Source organism: Falco naumanni, chromosome 8 (genome assembly GCF_017639655.2).
Source record: "Falco naumanni isolate bFalNau1 chromosome 8, bFalNau1.pat, whole genome shotgun sequence".
In the NCBI taxonomy this organism is placed as follows: Eukaryota; Metazoa; Chordata; class Aves; order Falconiformes; family Falconidae; genus Falco; species Falco naumanni.
In genome coordinates this window covers 51,168,046-51,188,288 of record NC_054061.1, presented here as the reverse complement: position 1 = coordinate 51,188,288, position 20,243 = coordinate 51,168,046, and the positions used below count along the sequence as shown (strand labels likewise).

General features: G+C 40.3%; 1 protein-coding gene across 4 annotated transcripts in view; it reads left to right on the top strand.

Moving 5' to 3' along the window:
- Nucleotides 1-20,243, top strand: part of KLF7 (Kruppel like factor 7) — a 111,981-nt gene that overhangs the window by 56,492 nt on the left and 35,246 nt on the right. Inside the window, exons 4-7 of one of the 4 annotated variants that reach the window (XR_005829346.1) lie at nucleotides 875-1,269; nucleotides 1,913-1,997; nucleotides 10,015-10,114; nucleotides 14,880-15,042. Coding sequence is in view for 1 of the 4 variants with exons in the window: in XM_040603856.1 (XP_040459790.1) it covers nucleotides 875-926 (52 nt within the window). In the remaining 3 variants the exon portion in view is untranslated. Of the gene's footprint in view, nucleotides 1-874; nucleotides 9,063-10,014; nucleotides 10,115-14,879; nucleotides 15,043-20,243 lie in introns of those variants that run through there. The other 3 variants (XR_005829344.1, XR_005829345.1, XM_040603856.1) reach the window with 3 other exon arrangements.

The following is a 20,243-nucleotide window of genomic DNA, read 5'->3' as shown; positions in this document are numbered from 1 at the left end:
TCTGGACACACTCAGCACCCCTACACCCCTCTTGTAGTGAGGGGCCCAAAACTGAACACGGCATTCGAGGTGCAGCCTCACCAGTGCCAGGTACAGGGGGACAATCACTGCCCTGGCCCTGCTGGCCATGCTATTTCCGATACGAGCCAGGATGCTGTCGGCCCCCCTTATCTAGGGAGTTTTACAGAAAACAACAGAGACTTTTAAGAGCAGTAAGTATTTGGCTCAATGAAGTTGCATTGTTTTTCATTTTTGTATTTCAATAGCATATTGGACTGTAATTACACTAAAGTGCATCTGACATAAGCAAAAATGACATCTTTTTTTCCAATATACTTTTTCATTGCGGATGGTAAACATGCAAAACTAAAACAAGACAAATGTAATTCTAAAAGTTTTCCTTCCAGTTTGGAGCTGGAAATGAGAATTCAGCTCTCAAAACTGGCATCATACCTCTGTGCTTGTTGCAGGTTCTGGGCATTTGAGAAAGGTGGTGGTTTTTTAAACTGGTGTTGCTGAGTACTTGAGCAAAACTGACTTGTTTTATTTCGTTTTTTTACATGCACACACACGCTTACACAAAATACTTGATTTTATACTGCAGGTGCATACATGAGCGCTCTTCCCTGATGTTTGATGCAGTGAAAGCAGAGAGAGGGAGGGGAACAGAGAAAGAAGAGTAGTCTATTTAGCTGCCAAAGAGCCAGGATATTGGCCATCTGTGGTCACAGAGGTCAATCGCACAGGGTTTGGTGGCAAACCATGCTTAATACAAGAGATGTCTCTAAACTTGGATATATATTTCCTCCTGTACATAAGGAGGAAGGAGCAGGAACCTGTATTTATTTGATTTCCCACTTCCTTTATTTTGCAGGTGTTTTTCCAGGTCTGATCACCTCGCCCTCCACATGAAGAGACACATCTAAATATCAATCAGTTTGGTATGGATGTCATCTGAGCTAAGTGTTGTGAGATGAAAGTGGAACTCAAGTTACAATGTGCTACCTTGCAGGAGAAAGAACTTGATCACATGTAATCCTCTGTACAGAGACCACAGGCTCACACTGTCATGCACCCAATTATACTTCAATACGTACATTGGTTCTTCATGCCTTGCCCCAGCTGGATGGGAGAAGATGCAGGCGAGGAAGTGGTATAGAGGTGAAGTCAATGAGAAGGAACAATTGCTTACAGTACTTCGTCTCTCTTGGATTTGTCTCCTGTTTCTGCCAATGGAAATCAGAGAAAACAGAGGAGGCTTCCCTGCAGGTGGACGGCAGTAGGAGGGGCTTATTTAACTTGCTTCTCAGTGCAACTCAATAGGAGAATATGTCGTCTTGAAGTTGCATATTTGTAGCACTAACTTTCTTTTTAAATAGATGGGGGGAAAACAATGACCTAGAAAACCAAATCCCAGTTTGGTAGCCAAAATTAACCTCTTGGTTCGTTTGTTCTTTGTCTGAGAATTCCTAATGTTCAGTGCGTCAGACTTCTCACAGACAGTTTGACCTGTCTTGGTTTTGGTTCTTCTTCCTAGAACTGAGCTATTGAGATCCTTTTAAGTCAATACCAGTGGCCTTAATGGCAGTAGACTGTGGAGTGACACTTGTGACACAAATATCCTCGTTCTGGCCTGAGTTTATGTAGACTTCACGGAGGACTATATTTTTGTTGGTTGTTTTTATTTTAATTTTTATTTTGGCTATTGCACAATGTATGCACTAGGGACTCTGGAAGCTGCTGCCATGATGGCTAAGTGGCCAAGGGATAAACCCCTGAGAAACAGCACCTAATATCTCTGTAGGCCTCACCTTACTGCCATAGCTAGGACTTCTTGTTTATTTGCTGAACAAAAAACTTTAAAAGCTTATTTGGAAGCTTAAACATTTTTTCTCTTTTCTTCACGAACAAGTGATCTTCAGAACTCCTTGTCTTCACCTGGATATCGGTCTGGGACTGGCCACACAGGCATGACTACAGGATTCCTTCCACATCATGTGAGCATGTTAGCCACAACCCACAGTGACTTAGTGATGAATTTTGTTGCTTTTTCTTGCTGTTCTTCTATTAACCAATTTAAAATATTAGACTTTTGTTTGCATAAAGAGCACCTGCAGACTTTAATTTAAAGCTAATGTTTGTTGAGCATCTTACAAAAAAAAACCCAAGCCAAAAATCCTACTCCAGTGTCTTGAGTGGGAAATCGAGAACCTCTTCCAAGTACAGTGGCTTCACTCAGCGTTAGCCTTTTAAAGTCCTCCTTTTCCATTCATCAAGTTGATGCTGTAGCCCACTCCTAAATGAAAAAATGTAACAGTGTGAACGGTGAAGGAAGGGTTGGAATTTATATACAGCAGTGAGGCTTTTCCAAATGATTGTCTAAAGTATTATTAACCTAGAGGTCCATTTTGGCCTACTCTGTGAACCATCAAGAAGTGGAGGTCTCATGCTCACCTTGTCAATCCTATTGATAATTTGATTTTGTTGGCTCAAAGTGGATTAAAGTCTTCATTACAAAAGAAAAACAAAAACATCTATCTTACCATAACTTGCATTTGAAACTATTTGGCACTGGCCCTGACTCCAAAGACTGCATTTAGGACCATAAAAATGGCCTATGCAAGCAGGCAGGTGGTCATTAGGTTGTATATTTTGTATATTCTGGGACCATCCCTACAAGATGTGTCTAGAAATGAAACAAAACAGCACGTGGTCCACAAATGGTTGCTGCTCTTTTATACTGTATTAGCCAACTGCCCTTCTTTGACTGTTTTGACTCATTGACTGTTAAATATTTCCCTTAATTTGTGTATTGGGAGGTAAAACTGTACTCTTGGGGGAAAAGAGAAAACAAGAAACTCGATAGATGTTTAAGAGCCGTCACCGGGATCCTTGGCACTTGAATTCTCAGCATTTTACAACCTTTGGTTCCAGTGAGAGATTGAATTTGCTCAAAAGATGCTGATTTTCCTCACAGTTTTCACAAAACACTGTGACTGTCGACTGAACACTTTGGGGACAGGGGGGAAATACGATGTCTGGCCCATATGGCATGAAATATGGACCAAAATCTAACCATCTTTTAGGGACAATGATGTAACATTCATAATAAAAGCATGAGAGAGAGCAAGAGAGAGAGTGAAAGAAAGACAGAGAGAAAGAGAGAGAGAACGGAAATTGAGTTTATTCCAAAGATTTAAAACTAACTATACTCTATATGTGTATATATATATGCTTATATATATATGTATACATTTAAAAATTGCGGAGCACTGCTTGCTGACAATCTCGTATTTCTCTAGTTCTGTATTTGCATACTTTTTATGGCCATTCCACCCAGTTGTTCCACTGGGACTGAGGGCCCTAGAATCCAATTTGTGTTGGAATATATAGAGCATCCTGCCAGATGTCTAATGGGAACTGAAACCTCAGCTGTGTGAAACTGTAGAGCATCCAGTCAGTGCATTAGATTAACAAAAGGATAAGAGAATCCTAGACTTCCATTACTGTCGTGTCCTACAGTGTGTGCTCTCAAACCCACCACTATGATACTCATTGGCTGTGAACCTGCATAAATATCCTCCTTTGACCTCTGAACACAACTGCCTTTAGACATGCTATTACTAGTCTAAAAACCTTAATTATTAAGTGACAGTTTAAGTACCAGACTCTATTTAAAATGGAAAAAATCAAGCAAGATTGTTTATTTACTTCCAGTTGTCATTTATGTATGATCTTGTTGACATCTTATTTAAATATGGTAGAACAAGGGCCCCATGGAAAAAAACCATGCTGAAATGTCTGATTATTTTGTTCTAGAGGCAGGCCTACCTCTAAGTCATGGATCCAAATAGCCTAAAAAAATTAGAGAAAAGAGGAATAAGAGACTTAACCAGATTTGAGATTTCTCAGGCTCCCTCTGTGGCAGGTTTTGAACTCTGAAGCCAAATTTTGATGTTTGGGACCATCTCTTCTGTTTGTAAACAGAGATATTTTTCAACTGTGTACATGGTGTCCTTAGTCAATCTCTGGACTTCGGTTTTTGGGTGCTTATATACAAGTGTCTTAGTCATTACTAACATTTTGAACCACAGCTGGTATTTGTAGGAGTTGGAAAGACATAATTAGTGACACATTCCAGGATTCATTTTTTACAGTAAGTTTTGTTTCTTTGCAGATTTTTAAGCTGTGCCCTTCAAACTTGTGTAATCTGTTACAGCTGGAACCTTTTGGGCCCCGTGTCTCCTTGCTAAAGTTGTACAGTTGTCCTCTATTTGTAAACTATGAGTAGAAACAGACTAATGAGAAAAGGCTAAACCTCTCTGTAAGGCTTCTTGGAAGCAAGCTGAGGACTGGGTTATCCAGCTGTAGAAAGGAGAAGCTTAACTTTGTTTCCTTCATGCTTGTTTTATGCCTATTTGCAAAAGAGAAGCCTTTATAAGAAAGTCAGATTGTGATTTCCAAGGCCATGGAACTGTAGGATGAGAACAAATTGAGACAAAAATCTCACAAATACTGTACACAGAAGAAGCAACTAAAGCAAATGTGAGTTTTTGTGAAGAGCTAAATAATATTTTGGAGCAGAGCAGTCAATCATAGAATCATGCAGGTGAGAAGGGGCCTCCAGAGGCCATCTTGGCTGATCTCCAGCTAGAGCTGGTTGCTCAGGGCCATATCCAGCTGTGTTTTAAATATCCCCAAGAATGGAAATTCAACAACCTGTCTGTGCAAGCTGGTCCAATATTTGACCACCCTTATGGTTTAAAAAAAGTAATTTAAAAAATTCCATGTGTCACGTAGGAATTTTCTATGTTCCAGCTTGTTTTCATTGCCTCTTCCACTGTGCACCTCCAAGAGTCTAGCTTCTTCTCTACAACCTCTGTTAGGTATTTGTAGACAGCAATAAGATCTACCCTTACTCTCTTCTTCCTAAGATTGGACCATGTCTCTCAGACTCTCTTCATCCATCACGTGTTCCAGAACCTGGTCTCCATGGTGGCTGTCTTTTAGACTTGCTCCAATATGTCAGTAATTTTCTTATAACGGGGAGATCAAAACCAGACAGAATATTCCAGATCAAGATGTGCTTCATATGTTACAATGTTGATATAATTCATTTATTCTGGATTTTTCCATTATCCAGTTAAGACGAGCTATACTGTATGACAAGATTCTATTTTGAAAACTAACTTATGAAAAATCATTTAGGAAGTACCAGTATAAAGATTTTTCTAATCAGATTTGTTGTGTCTGTGTATAAAAACATGGTTATAGAAATGTGCTTTCTCTACTGCCGTCTTGAGGCCTGGCATGCAAAATTCTGTTTTACCAACTTAATCATTGCTGGTTTACCTTCAACTAAAAAAATGTATCATTTTAGTCGTACAGTATCAATTACAAAGACACATGATGCTGTTATTTTAGTTACTTTTTAGACCAAAACAACACTTCGGTGTGTCTTTGTTCTGTTTGTTTTCCCCCTTAGAGCAACCTAAAATATGACATGTATTTCATAAAGATTGGTCTAACAGAAAAGGGCATTCCAGAGTCCAGAGTATTTTTCATTATCTTAGAGTTGTTCTTTTTCAATACCCAGTACTCAGTCTAGAAAATTATATTACCTGGATAAAATGGCAAGAAGAGAAGGGATAGACTGAAATCCTAGATTCTTTCAATGGCTTGGACAAGGCCCTGAGCAGTCTGATCTAACTAAACTGTTTTTTAGACAGAGGGTTAAATTAGGTGCCCTCCAGAGGTACCTTCCAACATTAATTTTTCTGTGTTTCTATGATTCATGTCAGAGCTCTCACTGATTAAATGTGTACTTTAAATAGTTCTTCCCAGGCTTGTGCTGGTGGAACAGACTGTAGGACAGGTCTGTAAGGTTTCTCTCAAACTCTGAGAGTTTCATCCTTCTTAAACTTTATAAGGCTTCTTCATGAGGAACACTTAGGAGGAAATCTTAAAAAAAACAAACCCAAACCCTTAGCAAACCAGCCTGAAGCAATATCAGATTATGAGATACGTTGCAGCTGCAGGGACCAACCAGATACTATGGAAACAAATTTGCTAGCCTGGAAGACCCATATGATGTCTCAAAAATGGTTTCCAGGACCTGAAACCTAAGCTAACATATATTTCTATAAAGGTGAAAATAAAATTATTGGATTTTTTCATTCATTCTTAGTTTCCTCAGACTTTTGGAATTGGGTTTACGGTTTTTTTAGGTTAGCACACTTTCACTTAATACTTGGAAAGCACTGACCAAACACAAATGGGGAAGAAGAACCTGAATGCAAGAGGAGCCCCCAGGTCCTTGCTTTTGGAACTGTTTTAACTTCAGGAGTAAAAAGACAACTAATCATAAGGGTGTATGGCTCAAATGGGAGTTGATCAATATGATAGTTGCAGTGACTGAGTGTATCTTACCTCTGACCTTTCCGATATCTACAGAGTCAGGCTTTCTCGCTCATTTTTACCTGGCCCTAGACAATTTGGGCTTTTTAGCTGTCTCTAATACAAAGGTTGCTCCTCCTCTTTAACATAGTTTGTTTATCTGTGTACAAAAGAGGTCATAATTGGTGCTTTTGAAAAAACTGATGAAAATCCAATTTGCTTAAGTGTTTCCTTTTCTCTGCCTGTTCCCTTAATGTATGTCAAAACCTATAAATCTAAAAAATTAAAAAGAGGAAAAATTTGTAAATAATTTAATGTTACTAGGCCAGCACCCAGTGGATCAAGGGCTTTTATTCTTGATTTCATTCAGGACTTGGCACATCCTATCATTCCATCTAGTGAGACTGTTTTTAAGCTTTCATATCCTGGGTGACGCCTCTAACCCAACAATCTTTTAAAGTACTTTTTGCTGATTTCAGAATGGATTGCACTTGCAAAGATCCCCACATTTTGCAAAGAACAAAAAACAATGCTTGACAATAACTCTATTTAACTCTGTCTTGAAAAATGAAAATTATTTCCTCCCAAGATAGTACAACTACTCATTGACAAATCTTGCCTGTCTTTCATTAGCATTAAATCTACGCCTTCCTGAATGATCCTTTCCAGATCAAGGTTGGATATTCTTCTTACTTTTGTCACATTTGAGTCTCTTTTTATTGATAGTTTAGGGTGGACTACGTCAGTCTTTCTCCTCCACAGCTCTGCGCTGGCTTCAGTGGCAAGATTTAGCATTGTAGAACTGTAGAATCCAGCCTACCATGTACTAAGATGTGTCTTGTAAAGCTGAGACTTTCCTCCTCCCGTAGAGGAAGAAGGCCAAGACATACTTGTGCTATATAAGTTATATATATAATGATAGAGTTGTATATATAAATTATATACATAAAAATGTGGAGACGGGGGGATAGGCTGGCTTTATCACCTCAAGAATGGGTTTCCCTACCTGAAAATTTTCAAATGCAGGCATCATTTTTCAAACAGGATTTTATAGTTTTCCTTAATGCTTGTTAATGGCATTTTTGGTGTAATAATTGAAGTTGGAACTCTTCACGATTTTCAAAATGAAAGCTTTGATGATTTTTTTTAAGTGCTTTGGTCCTAACTTCTGTATACTGCCAGGAAACATTTTCTCCACCCTGTCTCTGTGTGGGTGTGGATGTACAACAGTATATTGTATATACCTACACAGAAGAGGAAACTGAGCTACTGACTTACAGTTTGTAGTAGCCAACCGTGCCTATTGCTTTGATTTAGGGAGGGCACTTGCTGTTGCCATTGCATTTTAGGAATCATGTCAGCTTCTGTAGAAAAATTTTCAACATTGCTGGAAAATACATGTTGCTGTGTACCGTGAATGAGTAGGCTGCAAATTTGGGGATTGGGAGGGGAAGTGGGAAGGGTCGTGTGTGTGAGGGCTTAGCACGTACACACTAAAAACGAGCTAAAATGGACAGAAAGGTGACAGTTTTAGCCTTTATTGTTGGGCTTTCGGGGAAATGAAAAGCTAGCACGCAGTCCCTGCAAGGCCTGATGGCTGAAGGGCTGATCTTTATATTTTGCAACATACATTTTACCCGCCGCTCTGTATTTTAAACCCCAGGCCTGTCAGATTCTGGAAGTAGATCAAAACACTGGTTTAAACACTACTTTGTTACCAAGGCCATGTCTCTACCAGGGAAGTTGCCCTGTATTAAAATACCAATCTAGTTACAATCACTTTGTAGCTGCACCTATTAACTTGATTGCCTGGACTGAGTTTGCATTAGCATCCTGTGCAGTTAAGCTGAAGTGTAGGAAATGCTTCAAGCAATTAAGATACCTCTACAGGAAGGTTCTTGCACCAATGTAAGTACCTAATTTTGAAATCACTGCATATAAACCATGACAACTTTTCTCTTAGAAACAAGGCCTTAGTTTAGCATGTCTACTCATCTAGTTGAAAAAATAATAATGCAGTCTGAGATTTTTTTTCTTGCTTTGCAAAGTGGCCTGTTTTCTTTCTTGTCCTTTGAAACCTTTCTTGCTCTCTACTACACATTAGTTTTTTGTTTGGGGGATATTTTTTTTAGCAACAACAACAACAAAAAGTATGAATGCTCCTATTTAAAAAAAAAAAAAACAAAAACAAAACAAACAACATTGCTTGAAGGACTTTCATTTTGCACTATAATTTTTCTTTTACCAGATGTGTCTGACAAGTGCATTTTGGAGATGCCCTCGGTCACGTTCTCTCAGGCCTACTCTGGTATTTCTAATATATCACGGAAGTACCCAATCTTGTAGCCCTCAGTTCTGCCTTTTTTTGACATTTTATTTTTTTTAAGCTTTTTATATATATATATATATAAATATATTACTTTGTCAGTTTTTTTGCTGTACAAAAAGTCTTAAGATTTAAAAATATTATTTGTATTATATGATGGTGGTATGTTAATGTTACAAAATTATTAATGAAGAAAAAATTTATTTTTGTTACTGGTCTGTTTCATAATTCTTTTTTAAATTGGTATATTGTAAGATATCTATGCAAAAATGTTATGTGACGCATTTTTATTTAAGAATGTAATATGTGTAATAAACAGTAGAATGTGTTTGGCCCAACAGTGTTTAGTGTGCCTTGTATATTATTTCTTTATGAAAACTGTGAAGAGTGAAATGGCTTTTGAGTATCAGTTAAGGCTATGGTTCTGTAAACGGTTACTGACACAAAATATGTAACTTCTAAGTATGCTTTAGCTTATCAGAATCATATTTTTGGATTTAAATGATTTCTTTTTCTTTAATGTATTTTATAACAGTTCAAGTGTCACTTATATTCATGCCATATCACATGTTACTTTTGGAAAAGATGCTCAGGAAGGAAGTTCTTATTCTTAAAAGCTGACCAGACTTGGCTTGTAATACTGCTTCTGTTGGTGTCAGTGACTTCTGGTATTTGACAGTTTACACTGGTTGAAGATTTCAGCCACTATTATTTTTGTAAAAGACACAGAGAACACTTGTATTGCATTTTCGATACATTTTGTTGGTCAGTGGTCAAAACAGGACTAGACTTTGAGGCTCCTGAGCACTAGTGCTATGCTCTAGTCCATGTATCAAGAGTGCAGTATTGTTCTCTTTCCCTGGTCTCAGTCATTTAGTCTCCCTCTTTAATGTCTGCAGAGTTGCAAGCACAGTTGAATCCACCTGGATGCTCAAGTACTAAAAAGTGTTTAGGCAGTAAAACCAGTAATTATGAGCACAATCACTTTGCAGTGTCATGGCATAAAATGAAATTACTTCTTCAAGTCAAGCTAGTATCCCTTTACGTTTTTGCCGTCTTGTGTTCACGCACTGCAGCAACCTCAATGGGCATTGCATATGAATGTCCTATAGGGCTCGTCTGATGCCAGCTTGCTAGGTTTTATTTCTGGGACAATATGCCTCACTTGCCCTGTTGGGAAACCTGCTAGGACTGTTTATGTCAGACAGACAGAGGGTAGGGTTTCCCTCCTGACATCTGCGTCTAGAAGCCAGATGACCATTCTAACGTGCTCATTTATACTCCCTCTGTAGCTAATGAAGAGACACATACCCAGATGTGACTCAACTCCAGGGGATGAGTTGAATGCAAAAGGAGCTGAGGTGACGTCAAGCATTTCTGGAAAGCCACATGGTAAGTTGGAAGACGAAAGTTCCAGTGGTGTCCAAGCCTGCTCTGGTCACTCAGGTTGTACCAGATGTTTAGTGATGGACATAATTTGCATTGTTTGGATGTATGCTAATGAATGCTTTTGAGCACAGGAAAACGGCTCAGTACAGGTCAAAATTTTGGGCTTGTGTTCCAGAAAGTCAAAACCACACAGTGCTCTTGCTGCTTCAGTGTGGCCATGATACCTTGGTGTCTTACAGAGTGTGAAGCAGCCAGTTGTTACAGTTTTTAGCATCCTATCATGAAAATACAAGGCTGGAAAAAAACCGGTTTCTCTTGTAGATTGAAGTACTTGTATGAAGTAGGTATGAATGAAGTTATGTATGACACAGAATTCTTTCTGAAAATAGAATTTATAGCTTTTTTTCTTGTAAAGACAAGGTCCAGGTTCCTTCACCTTCTCTCTTCCTTGAAAACCTCTGGAAGCTTTTAGCATCTTGCCTGCCTTGAGCTTTTTGACAGTTACATGTCTATATGTCTAGGTAAAGATACTTCTAGCATAAATTAGTCCTCTGCTCTCCCCCTGTGAGAGGGACTTCCAGAGAGTTCTGGAACAACCCCCTTTTGAAGGAAACTTTGGGGCAACTTCTTTGGCCTGTATTCAACTGGCATGAATTGGAGGGAGGATTATCATTTACAAGTAAACATATAACCAGTTTGTTTTCCAGGAACTTCCAGAAAATACAATACATTACTATAATACACTTTGTTTTAGAAGCAAGTAGGTTATTAATCTGCAGGAATAGCTGTCAGATACTTCCCCAGCATGGAGGCCAGAGAAAAGAGATACTGTGAAAGAACTTCTGTCTGAAATTGTTCAGGTAGCACATGGTCACGCACCTTGAGCAACTCCCACTGTCAGGGTGCAGAGTTCTCTAAGGAAAGAAAAATGTATTCATTTCTAGGGTTAGACTACGCATAAGACCATCCTGTGGAGCTCATCTGATGCAAACTCATTGTGTGCAAACTTTGTGTGACTTTTCAGACACAGTTCCTCTCCTTCAAATGCATCTCAGCTGAAGCAGAGAAGGGCTGAAGAGTCCTCACCCCCTTCTGAGGCTGTAGGAGGCTGAGCGAGCACTGTCTAGGCATGACTGCAGCACGTGCTATCTGGTGGGCAGCTTACTCTAGCACGTGAGGTTGCCATAGGCATTAGTTTCCTCAAGTATCTTCTTTTCCAAGCTACTTCAGCTGAGAAAAAACCTTCCCATGAAACTTAAAAATGTAGGTTTTTCTCTACACACACCCCTTTTTAAATTATTTTTGCTTTACCTCACCTTTTCCTAGTGAGAGTAAATAATGAGAGCAGAATTAAAAGTGAATGAAAGTGAGGGTTTACCACCAGAATTATGCTATTTTAAAGCTTTTTACAAATACCTGTAATACTTCTGGGTTTAATTAAGTTTGAAATATGTCACTCAGTTTTGATAAGAAGTAAATAGTTTTTCATTAACAGTTTCTGACCACCTGGCTGGAAGTCTTTCCAGAAGCCCAGTTGTAAGCCATCTCTGCTGATGGAGAGCTTGTGTACCTCATCAGCTGACAAGTGCTGACAGCTGACAAGGGTTATCAGAACTATGGCTTCTAGGGGCCTTCTTGTCCATGGCTTACCCATTGACTTCAGTTTTCTGGAGATCTTCTGTCTGAAACCGTAACAGGCACATGCTGTTTTCAGAGATCCTTCCTCATGTACCCCTGCAGCATGGTTTCAGATTCATTGTCTGCTTATATTCTGGTTGGTTAATGTTCAGTGATGGAGAGGCAATAAAACTGAGCAAGAAGAAGTTGTGCTGTACCTAGTTTGTCTTGAGTTTAAAATTCCTCAGGATGCTCTTCCAAATTCAGTCAAATTTACCTCTATCTGCTGGATTTCTGGTGGACTTTTTGGGGGTGCAGACTGAACAAAAGCATCCCAAACAGCTGGAAGGGTTACCTCAAATTCAACTTGAGTTCCTCAAATAATATGGAGTGTGGGGACTAGAAATGAAACTTCCAATCCAGGCAAACACCTTCTGATCCAAGGCTTCTATCTGATATTTTGATTTTACTGAGGTAATCGGAAGGCACTTTTCCCCTCAGGATCCAGTCTATCTGGTGTTAGCAAAACTAGGACCAGAACCAATCCTGTAAGTAGACAGAAGTATGGTTGAGTGATACCATTTTAAAAGTATTTGGGGATATTCAGGAAGGTTCTTTGAGAAATAGGATTCCTGCCCTTCAACAAAAGCCTTTTTACCCTTTCAACAGAAAACCGCAAAATAAATACAAGTTCCTAAAAGTCAGTGATGAGAACCTTGGCCTTCTGAGATGAATGTTTTGGTCCCTGAAGTGTATGTTTCTTTCGATCTCTTTCCTGTGACCCTAAAATACTGTGGCTAGCTGATGGTGCAGGAGGAGCTGCTACAAGGAAGGTAATTTGGAAAAGGAATGAGGGCACAGCCCTCAGGATCAGAGCAACGCCTAATGCTCTGGGAAACAGCAAGAGCTGCCAGGCTATAATATAAATGCACTTCATGAGCTCTGGCACCAAATGGAAGGTCTCAGCTACAGATCTTTTATCTCCATGTGAAATCACATGAGTAGCTCCAAAGCATTGCCAGAAACACCCTGAAATCCCAAGTAACCATCATTAATAAATCTGTTTCTATGCTTTTTCTTTTTCTGATGCTTATCTTATAAACATTTCCCTAAAACCTCTCAGGTCACTCTGAACCTCCTCATCTCTCTCCTTTTTCAGGTTTTCATGCTGCCAGATGACAGTTTCCCTTCTTAGCCCAAGACTATAACCACCCCTTTACATTTAACTGATTAATTGATATTTAATGATTAAATTATTATTTAATGATAAACCAAGTTTTCTTCATTGCTAAGGATGAGTTACAGGCAGCTAAAGTGATCACTGTTTAGAGACCTGAGAAATAAAATTGTGGCTGGGTCGCCATGCACCTCAGAGAATATAACTTATGTACTGGTGAGTCAGTGGTGTGACACCCAAGGAATGTATGTGCTTGTCCAGCATAGTCCTCCCTCGCTCAGAGACCCCATTCCTAAAAGGTTAGTTAGGTGTTCCCCCGGGCTACAGCACAGCCTGGCTCAGGGGAGAGGGGCTCAGCAATGCCCCCTGCCCCCAGGAGGCAGACGGCCGCCATTTTGAGAGGCGGGGCCTCTCCGGCCCCTGAGGTGTGAGGCGCTGAGGAGAGGCACCTCAAAATGGCGCCACTCTCACCTCAGGTGTCCTAGCAGCAGCCGGCCTGTCCCCTCGTGCACCTTTGGGTATTGACAGCGAGCACTAGGCTTGCTCAGTGCCTCAGCAACTGGAAATTGTGGCAGCAACAGCAGGAGCATTAAGGTTGAAGGGAAGTGTAGGATGAAATGTTCTTCTGTCAGGTGAGTATTTTCCCGGCATGTGGAAGCGATGGCACCCTTTTTCCGTGCAGTGGTTCTGTCACCCTTCTGTCCCCGTCCCATACTTCACTGTTTTGGGGTCCCTCATGCAAAGCTGGCCAGGCTTTCTGCTGAGCCGTGAGGGTTTTCTTTTCACAGTGCTGGTAACCAAAGAACTATAAAATGCCACTGTGTTCTTCACGGTGAGGATTGCTATTAACCACTCATCTGCTTTTCTCTCAGCATTTGTGATGTTGGGTGCCTGCCCTCCCAAGCCACGACACGGATAAAAGCCAGCCACCTAGGCATCCACAGGTCACATTTTCCTTACTAAATCCTACAGGGCTATAGCCTAGTTATTTGTACTGTTAAGTTGCTGGGATGGCCCTGTCAGCCAGACCCCACAACACCGCCCAGGTGGTTCAGGGCTAGCAGGTGCCCAAAGGCAGCCTAGGTGTGGGCACTGTTTTGGGAGATTTTGTGGGGAAAGGTAAGAGATTTCAGTGGTGTGAGACATAAGCCATGTGGAGCCAGTCAGCCTCAGGGCCAGAGAAGGCCCCAGGTGTGTTTACTTGTCTGTGTGAATGCCACCAGCACTCCCACACCGTGCCATTCTCTCCAGCAGCTGCTGTTGGCCTCTTTCAATGACAGCAGCTGTCTGTGAGGACAGCGGGACAGGCTCACAGGAGGTGTGTCACTGTGATCAGGTGTTGCCTGAAATCAATTGATCTGTGGGGGGAGAAGATAGTTGTGCTGCTCTCAGAACACAGCCTCTGGCAGCCAGGCTGCTCTGGCTTGGTGCCTCAGATGTCTGCCACGGCGAAGAAGCTTCAAGATGGTGGCTGTGCCAGCAGTAGCTGGGATGGCCGCCAGGCTGGGCAGACCTCCTCCTTCCACTGCATGTGCTTGGTGGTGCCAGGCAGTGGGAGGTAAGCACATGCTCCAGAAGGAAGCTGGCCCACCATCGTGGGCAGGTGAAAAACACATCCATAGGCTGAACAATCTTGTTCAACCCCTGGGTAGTTACTGCCTGACAAACTTAAGGAGGGCAGTTTTCCCTTTGATGTTAGTGAGAATCCCACTGTACGCATACAAAGGGGAGAATGTACCCCTAATTAATCAGAAATCACTGGCAGCAGGTCACTGTGTCAGAAGAGTTTTGGCTGCACATTCCTCACTCTTCAGAAGGGCCCCATTTCCACACAGGGAAGGACTTGCTTGGAAGCCATGTGAAAAGATGAAAAATAGTCAACAACTCTGAGAAAATTGCCTGTATGTTTATGTCAATTTAATGAAGAAATATACACTCCATTTTAAATGCCTTCTTGGTTTATTTTTTTTACAGAATAGAAAAGGATGAAGAGGACATTGAAGACAAAACATGCAAAGAAAACCTCAACTCAAGTTTGGTTTTAAGTAGAGCAAGATGTTAGTGGAGCTGTATGGCGAGGAACTGTACCAGAATTTGGAAGTGCCAGACCGTACCTATACCACAGCAGATATTTTAGGTAAATTTAACTAAATATTATCGTCTTGTATTGGCTCAATTTTAGTGATGAGTTTAGTGAGGTTTTGTCCTGTGTATGCTCCTATATAGCATTCCTATATAGGAATTTACAATGTAGTCTGCAGAGTGTTTGAGTTGACTTTGACGCCAAGTTAGGAAAGGCACCTCTCCTTGAACAAAACCAAATCCACACAACTGTATCCATTGGTTACAATACCCTTTATTATAAGTAAAGCAACCAATTTTCTCCAAGGCATGGAGTGCCTTCATTACTCCTTGTGTTGATTTTTTTCTGAAAAAAAATTGTAAATAGTTTCAGAAAAATCCATTATTCCAGTAGAAGGATATGACCCTCAGACAGGTCCATAATTTTAATTTGTCTGATTATGGTGCCATGAAGTGGCATGCCTTACAGTGTGATGGGACTGAAAACAAGAAGAGTCTGATGCCAAAATCACTTTCTGCTCATGATATTTTTGGGTTTGGTTTGTTTGGGGAAAAATTATGGCTGGTGAAAATATTAGATAAATCAAGGAAGTTTATGGTTCTTCCTTCAAATGCTATGTGCTTCACACCTGACCCAGAAGAACTATTTGAAATGAAGGACTAAAACCATCTCTGCTCCACTTAAATTCAAGGCTTATTAATTCTAACTGCCTTAGCTGTGCCAAGCATCGCCAGCTGTGGAGGTGGATACACATCTATTAAGAACCAGACTAACATCTATTTTGTGTGCTGGCAACTGTCAGAGTGAACAGTAATCATCAGCAGCATGATTACCACTTTATGTGTTGTCCCCCACATATGCGTATGTATTTATGGAATCATAGAATCAAAATCGTTTAGGTTGGAAAAGACCTTTAAGATCATTGAGTCCAACTGTTGTATTTACACATGTATTTAGGGATATATTTAGGATTATAACACATGGTATAACCTCCTGACCTTCCTGGTGGTACCATAACACAATCCTTGAGAACATTCTCCTACCCTCACCCCTGTACTTAAGCGATGTGAGAGGAGAGGAACAAAGATCTTCTGAGTGTAGTAACAGTATGGTGTTAAGAGGCCTTGTCTGCCAAGACAGATAATCCTATGACAATGTAAATCTGCTACTTCAGTCCAAATTCACAGGTGGAATTCAATGCCTAAGTATCTTTAGCCTCCAAGCAACTTCCTAAACCAGGAATAATAGCATTCCTGTACCAGACAGGTATACCTGCATTAATGAGAATATCAGATCTCAAAGAGACAGAAGCCCCAGACTGACTTCCCTGGCCTCACCTGTCTGTGCTAATCTGTTTATAACACCATGTTGTTCCTGGTTAATATTGCCTTCAATCACATAATATCCTGTTAAACACTAACTTCTCCTTAGTTGACTGCTAAACCACGAAGTGGTAGCTTCAGTGGCAACACCATGGTACTCAAACACAGTAGGTGAAAGTACTGCGTTACCACAGTTCTCCTCCTTCTGTGCCTTGTGTTCTCTATTGTATTCATTACTGGATTTCTGTGATGCATCACACAGTGGTTGTGTGTATTCTGGGAAGGGCCAAGCATGTGCTTGTGAACTGGTTGAGTTCTCCATCTCAGCGGGAGTTGTTTCTTTTCACACAAAGACGTGTAAATTTAAGGAAGCGTGTGCATTTGAGTCTTGGCTGAGGCCATAACTGATGTACGCTGTGTGATACTGATACATATTTTGTGATGCCAGTGCACTATTACTCTCATCTGGGAACTGGAAGCAATACCAAGAATTCCTTGTCAAGGGTGACTGTGAGGATCAAACGTTTTGAGGGGGGCAAGTAACTGCTGGAATATTATTTGTTTGGTACTAAGCAGATTTTTTTTGTTGTTGTTGTACCCATGAATTTCTGTTGCCATAAAAGACAAAAATATACCATGGGTTTCTAAGAAACTCTGCCATCAGTGCTAATACACTGTGACCTGCTTGGGGAAAAGAAAGAAGATGGATGTGGAAGAGGTTGTATGCTGTATATCCATGGGAGTGTTTGAGGGCATCAGTGTATACCCCAGTCTCATCCTTTCTTGGAGAATTGTAGGGTGCAGACATTAAAGTTCATGGTCCATAGATATATAGGGGAGCAAAGAAGGAAATTAGGGTAGCAATTATTCAATCTGATATTTTCGGAAAGGGAGATCATCTCCAAAGAGAGGAAGATGTTACATTCCAGTGTGTCTGAGTAGATAGATTTTTATGGATCACTCTTCAGGGCTGAATACAGAAAAAAATACCTTTTTCTGAAAAGTTAACCCTAGCCTGGTGTCTGATCTAAGGACCATTAAAGCTACTAGGCATGTTTTCAACTGAAATAGAGGTTAGGTTGCAACCTTAATTCTGTCCTGAATATGGAGATTTTTTGATTCATGCAAAACTTTCTTTATTTTGTCATACAATAAAATAGATTTTTTTTAACAAACACCAACAAAAGTGCTAAAAGACAGCCAATCTAATTATAATATTTCTGTCAGCACCCGTTCTTTTGGCCCCAGAAGGAGCAGACTCCTGCCATGGTTCTGCTCTTCAACATAGTTCTGATTTTAATAAGAACAGGAGGAGGCCTATAGAGAGCGTAACATTTTCTGCAGGGGACCAGTCCATGCCTCAGCATTAATAATGCAGCAAATTAATGGTCTTCTCAAAGAGCTGCTCTTTTGTATGATGACAGCCCAGTGTGCCATATTTCCTACAAAGCTATAGTTTATGACTAAGATGCTGATCAGATGTTATACATACATTCATGTCACAGATTACCAAATGGCAGTAACAATGGAGATATCTTCCAAGTTTTACACAGACTTTTTCTTTGTTTCTCTTTTTTTTTTAAATGAAAAGTTAATTCTCAATCCACCTCAAGCACTCTTTTTTTTTTCTTTTCCACATCTAACCACCCCCAACCCTCTCCCCCACCATCAATCTGTGTAAAATCTTTCCAGCAAGACCTAAAAAGATGTGATATCCTCTTGGATTCATGTTTCATGTGGAATCTCAAGCTGAGAGAGGCCTCAGGATAGAGCACTAACTGACAGGGGGACGGCAAGGCAGTTGGGATTGTGTAGGCGTGCAGAACTGAGGAACCAGGGCTGCTCAATATGTTTTTAATGAAACTAATAAATACAGCCATTGAATGAATAGAGCTGATTGACACGGGGAGTTCCTAGTTCCCCCCTTCCATCTGCAGCCTTTTCAGTAGCAGAACAGAATAAAGAAATTTAAAAAGAAACTGGGACATGTTTTTTCAAAGAAATGTTATACAAAATTGCAAGCAAAATGCTGGATAAAAGAAAATTGTTCTTTTTCTACAAAAAGCCTAACATGGTTTTCCCATGTTCTTTCCACAGAAAAAAATCAAACCCTCTCTCAAACCCTCTCTCACAGTTTCCAGTGAGCCAATGGAAAGATCAGTAATGGAATAGCTGAAAAAAATTCAAAGTAGAAATTGTTTTTCATTATCCTTTTCATGACAGGGGAAAAATTGCTAGGAAAAATCAGCTCTCCCACTGCTTTATAAAAAAAAAAAAAAAAAGAAAAAAAAAAGAAAAGAAAAAAATAGAAGTGAGCTTTGAAATGTCTTGATGATAAAGACTGAGCATTTCCAAGGGAAAATGCAGCCCTGATCTAATTATGGAAAGGGGCTTGCAGCCACACAGCTCTGACCTCATCACACCACGCAGGATCAGGCAGCGCATTGTCTGCACTGGGTAGGATGTGGGTAGTCAAGTCTTTGAGTAGAAGAGTGCCTGCATTTCCACATACGTTCTTTTTCCCCCATTAGCATGTTGACTGTGTTTTCAGTTCTAAAAGATGGGAACAGGGATGATGAATGACCTTGAGGACAGCTAAACTCATATCACAGTGGTGTATTCCAAAGTGGGGAGCCAGGCAGAGTAGTTGTTTAAAAATAGGTAGATAGCCAAAAATAAATACTATCAATGTCTGCATACCACAAGCTTAAAAATAATAACAGGTGAAAGCAGAGTGTATGACAGTGGAAGGAGAACTTGACGTAATGGGTATTTCTGAAGAATGAGGGAGTGTCAAAAATCAATGGGATACTATAATACTTACTATAATCTCTAGAGCAAGGACAGCAGGTTAGGTCACAGAGTGAGGGGGAGGAAAGGGACTCGGCAGTTGCAAGACACCATTGGATCTATAGAGATAAGATTTTAGTAGCTGAAGAAAACCAGATAGTAAAAAATCTATGAATTTATCTATTAATGGCTGACAAGAAGCAACTATATATTAGGAGTAAATAAAAGGGACCACAGTGTAATTCTGAGCAACATCCTCTGGGTAAGAAGCATACCAAAGAGTAGCTTTTAAAATTTGGAAAGGGGAATTTTCTTATAAAAAATACACAATCAAATAGAGAAGCTAGTGAACAAGCCATGGAATTGCAAGTAAGGATATTCAGATCTTTAGGCTGAGCAATGAGTTATTTTCTGAGAAACTCACAGTAGATTTTAAAGACTAGATTATCTAATGCTTGTTTTTCTACCTTCCCACCTCACACCCTATTACACTGAAATATTTTCCAAGATATTCTCTCTTCTGCTGTTCCCTTTTATATCTTCCTCCCACAGAACTGTTATAGCAATATTCCAGCTGTTTTCTTGCTGCTGTGGATATACACAGAAGACTCCCATGCCGTTGTATAGATGATAGACCACAATGCCTCAAAGTATCCCTGAGCTGCTTAACCTTATACAGTGCACATTGCAGAATTCAAGAAATTAAAGTTGTCTGGGGGGGGGGGGGGGGGGGGGAGATGGGGGGGCAGGGGGCTAGGGGCTACTCCACAGAGGTTTAGGTCAAACATATGCACAAGGCTTTGTAGGAACAGAACCTCCAAATGTCATGCAAAAGTGAAAAAAACCCCCACCTGTATATTCATAGTCACAACAAGATTATTTGTATTTGAAAAATAATTTGGCCAGAGCCTGACTTGCAATGGCTAATATTCTTATTCCGTAACTAGGTTAGTCTTACTGGCACTCTATTGAATCCCACAAATATCCAAATTAAACTGGAGCAGTTCAGAAGAGGTTTTCTGTAACTCTCACTTCTCCTTCTGGGTCCTAAGTAAATAGGTGCATGGTGTGCATCATGCCAAGTGGCCAGCAAAGCTGAGCTCTGACAAGTCAACTACCAATGCATGTTCCAGGGCCAAGCTC